Genomic DNA, 10,441 nt, shown 5'->3' on the forward strand with positions numbered 1-10,441 from the left:
CCCCCCCGTCTTGATTCCCAGTGCAGCCTCACCTGCCCCGGATCATGGGGGGAGGCGGTACCCCAACCCTCGTCAACTCACCTTCCAGCCAGTGGCGCTGAAGCTCTTGCCAGCGCTGCCGATGGTCACGGTGCGTTCCCACATGCCCGGGAGGCTGGCTGCCCAAGGCCAAAGAGAGGAGCTGCTGAGACCGGGGCGAGGGGCAGGGGAGGGGTGGTGGCCGGGCCCCCGTCACACTCTCGGGCTCTCAGCACCCCGGCCCCTGCTATGTGCTAAGCTATTTCGGGGCTCATCTCAGCTCCTGTTCATGACCACCCCGGGAGGCTGTGCCCTTGTGTCCTCCTGCTCGCAGAGAAGTCACTGCCCCAGGCCACACGACCTGTGTGGCTCCAGACCCACGGGCCCTAATCACGGGGCCTGCTTGGACTCCCAGACTGGGCTCAGGGCCCTGCCACCAATGCCCGGGGGACTGGAGGCCCCCAGGCCGGCATGGCTCACCGACACTGACGTGCTGGTGCCCGTCATAGACCAGCCACTGGTAGACCTCGTCACTGATGCAGATCACGTCATGCTGTTGGCACAGGCTGGCCACCAGCTCCAGTTCTGCCTTGGAGAACACCTGTGGGGACCACAACCAAGCAGAGAGGCCTGCTCAGAGAGATGAATGGATACCGCCGAGTTCGCTGCTAGGGGCTTTTCCATCCCGTCCTATTGAATCCCTTACAACACTGACCCTGGGAGGTCTGCTGCGAGCTAACAGAAAACATACATGTTGGTCTCTGCCCCCCGGTTCCTGGCACAGAGCTCCTAAAACCCTTGTAAATGTCTCCGTCACAGGGGCGCCGGGAGCATCTCTTGTTCTAATATTCAGTCTTTGATGCCTGACACAGGGGTCCTAAAGCCCTTGTAAATTCCTAAATGAAAAGAGCACTAGAAGTGTTTTTTGTTCTAACGAGGTGACTCTGGGTGGCACCTGGGTAGCTCCAGGATCGGGGCTGGTCACCAGAATGGCCAAGCCACGATTACAAGCTTGGAATTTCAGCCCCACCTGCATCCTACAGAGAAGGGAGGGGCTGGAAATGGAGTTAATAATAATTAATCATGGGATGCCTAGGTGGCTCAGTTGGTTAAGCATCTGCCTTCAGCTCAGGTCATGATCCCAGTGTCGGTTTCCCTGCTCAGTGGGAAGTCTGCTTCTTCCTCTCTCTCTGTCCCTCCCCTGGCTCATGCACACACGCTCTCTCTCTCTCAAATAAAATCTTTAAAAAATTATAATAATGATGCCTATGTGAGGAAGCCTCCATAAAATCCCAATAGTACAGTGTTTGGAGTGCTTCTAGATTGGTGAACACATCCATATACTGGGAGGGTGACGCAGCTCCTCAGGATCCTCCCAGACCTCGCTCTGTGTATCTCTTCATCTGGCTATTGTCTCCTTTCTCATTTGTATCCTTTCTCAACTCCTTTAATAAACTAGTAAACCTAAGTAAGTGTTTCCCTGAGTTCTGTGAGCGGTGCCAGCAAATTAATAGAACCCGAGGAGGGCGTGATGGGAACCTTAAATTTATAACCAGTTGGTCAGAAGCAGAGGTGACAAGCTGGGCTGGCATCTGAAGGGCGGGCAGCCTTGTGGGACTTAGCCCTAACCTACGGGATCTGATACTACCCCAGCTGGTGTTGCAGAATTGCCGGGTGTGGGGCCCCCACACCTGGAGTCAGAGTGTCTTAAGTGCAGTGGTCATATTAGGGGAGAGACACCCAGTTGGACAACTAGATTTTCCTGTATATCAGTTCTGTCATGTTCCCATTTTACATATGAGAAGACATTCCGAGAGGTGAGGTCACCATTCCCAGGGTCTCGGGAGTCATGGAAGCACCCAGTCTGCTCCACCGGCCAGCACGTATACCTTCCAAGGGGATTCCTGCCCCTGTCCCTGGAACTTTGGGGAGCCTCAGTCCTCAGAGCTCATTACATGTTGCCCTCCCATTACACAGATGAAGAAACTGAGGCCTGACGCAGCAAATCAGTAACATAGCAGGGACTTGAACCCAGTCGGGAGGGGTCGCTGAAAGGCGGTCTCTCAGGTACCTTTCCCACAGGGTTGTTGGGTGTGTTGAGGATTAGGGCTTTGGTACGAGAGGTAAACTTGCTGGCCAGCTCTGCGGGGTCCAGCTGCCAGTTGCTGGCAGAATCCAGTTCCCCATCCTGGGTAGGGCTCTGTAAGAGGAGGTGGAAGGGGGCAGCAATTAATAAGCTACCTGACATTCAGCTCCAAGGATCTGGCCTTCCTTCATAGGCATCTGTCCCCACCTTCTCTCCTCTGGAACTCTGGATACGCCTCCCCATCCTGAAGCAACCGGCCTCCTTTCCTTCCTTCCTTCCTTCCCACCTCCCAGGGGCCAACACAACACACTCCTTGGACCCTCTGCCCACCCACACCCCAACCAGCATCCTCACCGGCTTCAGGGTCACAAACACAGGGCGACCCCCTGCCATCAATGTCATGGGCTCATAACAGTCAAAAAAGGGCTCTATGATGATGACCTAGCAAAAGGATCAGATTGGCTGGGGTCAGTATCGCCCCTTGCCCCTCATCCCTACCCAACCCGAGCCTTGCTCACTCACCTCATCTCCTTCATCCACCAGGGCCTGGAAGGCTGTGAACAGGGCCCCATAGGCACCCACAGTCACCAGCACGTTCTTGAGTGGGTCTATCTCCTGTTCCAGCAGCTTCCCAAAGAAACTTGCCAGGATCTTTGTCAGGGGTGGGTAACCCTGCCAGGACAGCAGCGGTCAGTCGCCCGGCTCAGCTTGGGCCCACCCTCCTGCTCAGCCGCATTCAGGCAGTTCTAGAGCTTTCCTCAGGCAAATGGGCTCCTGTACGGTGAGTTCTTTCATTTCCTCCACCAGCGCTGGCCATCAGACCTGTTCTGTGCAGGCCCAAAGTCCAGGGCTAGGATTTGGTGGAGAACTGGGCAGAGTGCGTGACTTTGTGGAGTACCGTCCAACAGAGCCCCACAGCAGTGGCAACTGCAGGATTTAACCCCCTCCCTCTCAGTTTAAGAAGCACATCCGTGCCATCTGTTCAGCCCAGTAGCCTCGCAAGACACGTATTATTTGATCCCCACCACTGGACAGGTAGAAAAACGGAGACCCAGAGACAGGAAATGACTTGCTCAAGGTCATGCACAGTTGAGGTGCAGGAATAGGACTTTATGGAAGCACCCCACTTTGAGAGGAAGGTTGGATCTGTACACTTGTTTGCTGAGGACACTTACAAAGCACTCGAGGCTAAGCCAAAGGACTGAAACCCCAAGGTCTAGAACTTCACTAAATAATTCACTCAACCAGACTTGACCATGTAAAAATTAAAAATTTCTGTATGGCAAGGGGCGCCTGGGTGGCTCAGTCATTAAGCGTCTGCCTTCGGCTCAGGTCATGATCCCAGGGTCCTGGGATCGAGCCCCGCATCGGGCTCCCTGCTCCGCGGGAGGCCTGCTTCTCCCTCTCCCACTCCCCCTGCTTGTGTTCCTGCTCTCGCTATCTCTCTGTCAAATAAATAAATAAAAATATTAAAAAAAAAAAAGATTGATAATGCCCACGGCTGGCAAGAGTATGAGACCAGTGTGTTGGTGGGGATGTGAGTAAACCTTTTTGGAAGGCAGTTTGACAACATCCATCACATCTTTAAGTGCTTGCACCCTTTGACTCTCTAGTTTTACTTCCAGGGATTTGTCTGAGAGAAACGCTCACACATGTGTACAAAGATACAGACACAGAAATAGTCACTGTGCCATTGCTTATAATAATGAGATAGCCACTCTCTCAAATAAATAAATAAATAAAATCTTTAAAAAAAAATAGTGAGATAGCCAAACCAGCCCATCAGGGCAGGGCTGCTTCAATAAATTATGGCACAGCTAGGCAAGGGAATACTATGTGGCCCTTAAAAAGAATGAGGCTATCCTGACATGGAAAGTTGCCCATGACATGCTGCTTAGTGAAATAAACAGGTTACAGAGCATTATAGTACAAGTCCATTTGTGCTAAAAAACGCAAATCTCATTATGTTAGGGGTGAGTGTGTGTGCGTTTACACAAGCACTTTAAAAAGTTAAAAGTTGGGGCGCCCGGGTGGCTCAGTCGTTGGGCGTCTGCCTTCGGCTCAGGTCATGATCCCAGGGTCCTGGGATCGAGCCCCGCATTGGGCTCCCTGCTCAGCGGGAAGCCTGCTTCTCCCTCTCCCACTCCCCCTGCTTGTGCTCTCTCTCTCACTATGTCTCTCTCTGTCAGATAAATAAATAAAATCTTAAAAAAAAAAAGTTAAAAGTTTAAAAGTCTAAACGCTCAGCAAAGTAGCAAACTATTGGTCGTGGTTATCTCTGGATGGTGGAACTGGAGGAAATTCCCCCCAGGTAATTCTGATGCATACCAAAGTTTAAAAACCATTTACTGCTTTACTAAACCAAGGACTGGCAAATATTTACTCTGTGACCTTTACATAAAGAGTTTGGATTTAGAGTCAGATCAGTCAGCAGCCTGTCTTTCCAGACTCAGCTTACATGTCACCTCCTCCAGGAAGCCTCCTCTGGTCTCCCCAGATTTCATTCCCTTCTTCCTGCTCCCACAGCACCCAATCCTCCCCTATCACAGTATATCAATACCTTTGTTTTCTGCTTCTGTTTTATTTATTTATTTTTTGGTCTGCTTTTCCTACTAGACCCTGAGCTCCCAGCTCATGGTTTTTTGTCTGTCTTTCCCCAGACCATGAGCTGTCCCAGGGCCTGGAACAGAGGAGACACTCCGTGAACACTGAACTATAGTCACACTGACTTCTCTGGGCTCTGCTCCAGAACCCTAACACCCATGTGGGCCTGATGCTCAGAAAGGCCTGACCCTTCCTCCCCCAGGGCCTCCTTGAGGCCTGTGTCCCAGGGCCCCAGGCGAGGCAGAGAGACTCACAAATGCCTTGGTGTACTGGTTGAGCATGAAGTCACTGCTGAGCGCGTTCTGAAAGGCTTGAACTGCGAAGTCTGGGGGTGGGAAGTCAGGGAAGCCTTGGCCCAAGTTCACGACATCATATTCACTGGCCATTTTGCCAAACTCCACCCTGAACAACAAATGGAGAGTTGACACCAGCCCGCCCGGACCTGGACTTCCACCTATTTCTAGGGCAGGATGAACAATGCACTGGGCTCATTCCCAAAAAACTAGACGGTTAGCATCTGCTCCAGCTGAGATCCTGCTGAGAGCTGTGTAAGGGTCAAAACTGGCCCTCGCTTTGGGATTGTGTGGGCCAAGCACTGTGCCAATCCCGTGTCCTACTTTTTTAAAGTAGGCTCCATGCCCCACGTGGAGCCCGGCATGGGACTTGAACTCACAAACCTCAGATCAAGTCCTGAGCTGAGATCGGGAGCCAGACGCTTAACTGACTGAGTCACCCAGGTGCCCCTATCCTACCCATTCTTTAGAAATATTTGTTGAGACTTCCTAAGTGGATTTCACGAACCGCAGTTTGAAATGTGTGCTCAATAACCTTCCCATACATATGACATATGTCCTATTCCTGAGTCACAATGGGGATGGAGAAGCTGAAGCTGGCGGTGATTTGCCCAAGGACTCCTAGGTAGTTCATGGCCCAGCCAGCCTTTGATTCAACATCGGTTGGAAGCAAAGTTTATGCTCTAGACCATTAGCCTGGACAGACTGGGGCCCCACCAGCCCCGCCATCTGCCATTTCTGGCCCCCAACAACCTTTCTTCTGGCCCTGGCTGGTGGCCACCTCCTCAGGAAAACAGAGAGAGGCTGAGAGGCTGGATGAGGAGGCTGGTGTGTCGCTGCAGGTTGGTTGGGGGCAGAGAAGTCAGCCTTGGCTGTGTTGAATTTGCATAACATTATTGTTCCATCTAAAATCTGTCATTTTCTCCCCAGAGCCCCACAATACCTCTGAAGTTGCTGAGGATCAGAGAGGCTAGTGACCTGCCCAGAGTCACACAGCAGCTGAGGGCAGAGCTGAGATGCAAAATCAGGTGGCGGATGTTCCATGGTGATTGGAACAGGGGAACCAGGCTCAAGTGCCCTACAGAGACCAGCTGCCCCCTAGGTTGGGTCTCTAAGGTCCCGATCCTCAGGCCACCACTCTGGGGTTAGCAAGAACTTGGGGCCCTTCTGTCCTGACTACCATGGCCTTCATCCCCCGGCAACCCCCCACCCCGTCCCGTACATTCTCCACAGGCCTGCTTCTGCCCTGCCCCACCTTTGCATGAGACTTGGCCTCTCTTGGCCTCAATCTCCCCTTCTGCATAATGGGTGTGTTGGGTTCAAGAGTCTGCCAGGTCTGTGAGTCAGGAAAGTCTTGCTACCTCTCCCAGCCTGCCTCCTTGTCATTTCCTCCCTTGGAGTTGGACTCTTACCTTAACTGCAAAGGCCCACGAGGCTGACCAGCCTCCCTCACAGACAGGATGGAACATGGTACAACCCAGGGGGCAGCTGGACACTAGAGTTTTGGGCCTGGCTCCTCTGTCCCAGACACCATGGAGCAACAGGTGGAAGATCTTTGCAAAACACAAAGTGCTGTACACGAGGAGGGTTTGAAAAAAAAAAATGGGGGCGGTGCACCTGGGTGGCTCAGTTGGTTGAATGTCCGACTCTTGATTTTGGCTCAGGTCCTGCTCTCCCGGTTGCGAGATTGAGCCCTGCATCGCGCTCCGTGCTGGAAATGAAGCCTGCCTAGGATTCTCTCTCCCGCTCCCTCTGCCCCTCCCCCCATCTCCCAACCCTCCCGTGCGACCACACCTGCTCTCTCTCTCTCTAAAAAAGAAAAGGAAAAAGAAAAAAATGGTCTCATGTTTTGTAAAAACAGCCCACAACTTTTTTTTGAAAGTACAGGGATGTCGGAGCACCTGGCTGGCTCAGTGGGTACAGCATGTGACTTATCTTCTGAGTTTGAGCCTCTGTGCTGCTGGCCAAAGGTGGCGGGGAGGGATCAGGAAAAATCCCTACATTTCTCTTACACACCTTCCCACTGCATCCACTGTATTAGTAGCAACAATGGGCACATGCTTCTTTCATATTTAGAACAAGTCAACAGAGAAAATAAATTAACCTCAGCAAATTCCAGTGCAGAGCTGCCTGTATTTTACCTTATCTTACTTAGTTTATTTTACTCTGTACTAAGTGGGAAATAAAATAATCCTTGGAAAGCGCCGAGCTTGGTGCCTGGGTAAGAGCAGGTGAGTCTCCCCCCTCCCCCCGGCGCCACAGCCAAGCGGCGTGAAGCTGAGATTCGAACCCAGGCCTGCTGCTCCCGGTCTCACCTCTCCCAGGCTGTGGTTGCAAATCTCACAGTCCGGGGCACGGTGGCCGTCCTGGGTACCGCCGTGTTACCGCAAACCCAGGCACCTCCAGCCCTGTCCCGCCCTCACACCCGACGGGACACCCGCATGCTTCCCCAGCCCTGCCGAGCTCACCATGGGTTGTGATCAATCCCGTCCAGCCTGCGAGCCGGCAGCCGCTTGGCCATGGCGAACTGGAGACCAAGCAAGCAGAAGGTCAGAGTGCTGGAGATGGGGCTCTTAATTGACCACAGCCCCCGCCCCCTTGAGGGAGAGGTGCAGATCCGCACTCTCCGAGGGCAGGACCCGCTCCAGTCCGCCTCCGGGCCTGGCCCCGCCCCATTCCGGCCGCCGCACCTGCCCGCACGCCCCCCCCCGCAACCGGGCTCCACGTATCCGTAGACTCAGACAAGATTCGGACCAGTTAGGCAGGACTGAGGAGGAAGACGGGCAAGGGGGAGGTGGAGGGGGAGGGGGAGGGGCAGAGGGAGGGAGACAAGAGCTTGCCAACATAACTGCAGCGTCTCCCCTTTAGGACGGCCTTGCTCAACTCAGCACAGTCTGGCTGGGCCCATTTTATAGATGAGAAAAATCGCGTTTTTAAAAATAATTTTTTTTAAGTAAACGTTACGCCCCACATGGGGCTCCAGCTCACGATCCTGAGATCAAGAGTCGTATGGTCTACCTACTGAACCAGCCAGGTACCCAAGAAAATCACATTTTAGAAAAATATCTATCAATGGATATGCCGACATCAATAAAACGGGCTACAAAACAATATGTACAGTATGATTGTTTTGTAAAAAATATACCCTACTATATATTTGTATACAGGTACATTTTTCTATGACCATATATGAGTAGACGAAAAAAAAGTTTGGAAGGGAAATACATCAAAATGTTAACAAAGGTTCTCTCTGAGTGGTGGAATTATAGGTGATTTAATTTCATGTGTGTGCTTTTCTTTCCTTCTTTCTTTTTAAGTTTATGTATTTAAGTAATCTTTACACCCAACGTAGGGCTCAAACTCATAACCCTGAGATCAAGAGTTGCATGCTCTTCCAACTGAGCCAGCCAGGTGCCCCATGTGTATGCTTTTCTATGGTTCCAATTTTTTTGTATGGAGATCACACATATTGGATTGATTCTGATATGTGCATTTTTTTTTTTTTTTGCCTTGCATGTTCTCTGAATTCAAATGTTTCTCAGAATCTCTAGCATGTCTAATTGGCATTTCCCGCCCCGCTTCACTAGTCCATACAATAACAGTGTATCTTACATTGATGGCATCATGGTTTCAATGCTATAAGGAATTACTTTTGATTTGGGGATGCATCATATTTAAAAAAATAGAGGGGCGCCTGGCTGGCTCAATCAGTAGAACATGTGACTCTTGATCTCGGGGTTGTGAGTTCAAGCCCCACGTTGGGTGTAGAGATGACTTAAAAATAAAATCTTAAAAAAATGAAGATGAACATCGGGGAGATGGGGGATGCAAGTTGGAGCAAGGGAAGTTTGAGAAGGTTGGGGTGGGGTAAGGGGTAGGGGGTACAGAGGTATAAAGAGAGAGAGAACAAAGGAGGTGAATGAGAATAGGAAGGAAGTAAATATAATGGGACCACAGAAACTTGGGGGACCTCAAAGGTGTCACCTTCAAGTATGTCACACACTAATCGCGTAAGTGAGGAGACAGTGCCTGTTCTTGGCCTTATGTATAATGTATTCCTCAGCCAGTGTCTACTGAGCACCTACTGTGTACTGAACACTGGGCTGGGCTTAGGGGATGATGGGGAGGCAGCACAGCACCATGCAGACCATTCAGATGCAGAGCTACAAGTTCTCCTTAGAGGAAAGGCAAGGCAAGGCAAGGGTCCCCTCCAGGCTACAGTCAGGGAAGGCAACCTGAAAGAAGAGCGTGATGCACAGCTTTGAAGCCAGGCCCATGCCAGATCCCAGGGGCCCTGGGTTGGGCAGCAAAACACATGGGGCTAGAGCACTTACAGTCTGGTGCAAGCACCGAGCGAGAGAAGTTCCAGCCTTCTTTCTCTGGAAGACCCCGGCCAGGTGCAAATGGATGGCTGTCACATTCCTGAACATGCCTCCCAGAGCCTTGGGACACTGGTGACTTCTCCTCCAGGGCAGAGGAGAGGAAGGAGAACGCTCTGGCCAAAAAATGGCTCCGAGGCCAGGGCGTGGGTCCCCCACACACAGCTCTAACAACAACAACAACAGCAACAATAAGAGCTAATATTTATTGACTGGTCATTCTGTGCCAGGCATGGCAACAAGTGCTTTCTTGCACGATTATCCCTCACACCTAGAGCCCCCTGACCCCCAGCAATCAGAGTGACCCTTTCAAAATGTAAATTACTTCTAAAGGGGCGGGGGGGAGGTCCAGGTGAAGATCATGAATGACCCCTAACATCACAGGGAGAGTCAACCCTACATTATGTTCTGACTCTGGAAACACACACACCTCCTGCAAATTATTCCTGTGCTAAAACCAAATCTAAATCAGATCAGGCCGCTGGATTACCACAACACAAGGGACAGAAGAATGTGTTAAATGACACCATGGAGAGGTGATCCACAAATGACCCTGTTTCTTCAACAAATAAAGTAAAAGGGAAAAAAGGTCCAGGGCATGATAGATTAAAAGAGAATTAAAAGACATACATTTAAAAAATGAATGCGGGTGCCTGAGTGGCTCAGTCGTTAAGCATCTGCTTTCAGCTCAGGTCATGATCCCAGGGTCCTGGGATCAAGCCCCGCATCGGCCTCCCTGCTCAGTGGGAAGCCTGCTTCTCCCTCTCCCACTCCCCCTGCTTGTGTTCCTTCTCTCACTGTGTCTCTCTCTTTCAAACAAATAAATAAAATCTTTAAAAAAAAAATGAATGCCTTGAAAAGGAAGAAAAACGTTGGAGGACTTAATGGACAATTTCAAAGCTTACTGAAAAGCTACAGGAACCAAAAAGGATGGCCCTAGCATAAGGACAGACATATAAATCAATGAAATCAAAGTGAGAGTCCAGAAATAAGACTCTCCCATGGTCAATGGTCATATGGTCACTTGCCATCTGACAAGAGTGCTACGAAAATTCAGTGTG

At 51.0% G+C, this 10,441-nt stretch overlaps 1 protein-coding gene across 1 annotated transcript; it reads right to left on the minus strand.

The window, feature by feature from the left end:
• Window positions 1-49: 49 nt before the first annotated feature.
• Window positions 50-9,926, minus strand: LOC102746947 (kynurenine--oxoglutarate transaminase 1-like). Its single transcript, XM_081810719.1, has 8 exons — window positions 9,336-9,926; window positions 7,470-7,528; window positions 4,963-5,110; window positions 2,627-2,776; window positions 2,459-2,545; window positions 2,090-2,218; window positions 499-619; window positions 50-158 (listed from the first exon to the last, which is right to left on the minus strand). Exons 1-8 carry the CDS (start codon window positions 9,429-9,431, stop codon window positions 73-75), a joined length of 876 nt encoding a protein of 291 aa, XP_081666845.1. The 5' UTR covers window positions 9,432-9,926; the 3' UTR covers window positions 50-72.
• Window positions 9,927-10,441: the final 515 nt, after the last annotated feature.

This window comes from Leptonychotes weddellii, unplaced genomic scaffold (genome assembly GCF_054177405.1).
Source record: "Leptonychotes weddellii isolate Sample4059 unplaced genomic scaffold, ASM5417740v2 HiC_scaffold_3479, whole genome shotgun sequence".
NCBI classification, from domain to species: Eukaryota; Metazoa; Chordata; class Mammalia; order Carnivora; family Phocidae; genus Leptonychotes; species Leptonychotes weddellii.

What these genes read in the sequence shown, in the direction of transcription:
- LOC102746947 (XM_081810719.1), bottom strand. Translation starts at nt 9,431, where the DNA reads ATGTTCAGGAATGTGACAGCCATCCATTTGCACCTGGCCGGGGTCTTC. An exon ending in TGGTGGATGAAGGAGATGAG is followed by an intron (nt 2,546 to 2,626) that starts GTGAGTGAGCAA and finishes TCCTTTTGCTAG; the next exon opens with GTCATCATCATAGAGCCCTT. An exon ending in CCAACAACCCTGTGGGAAAG is followed by an intron (nt 620 to 2,089) that starts GTACCTGAGAGA and finishes TGGTCCCCACAG; the next exon opens with GTGTTCTCCAAGGCAGAACT.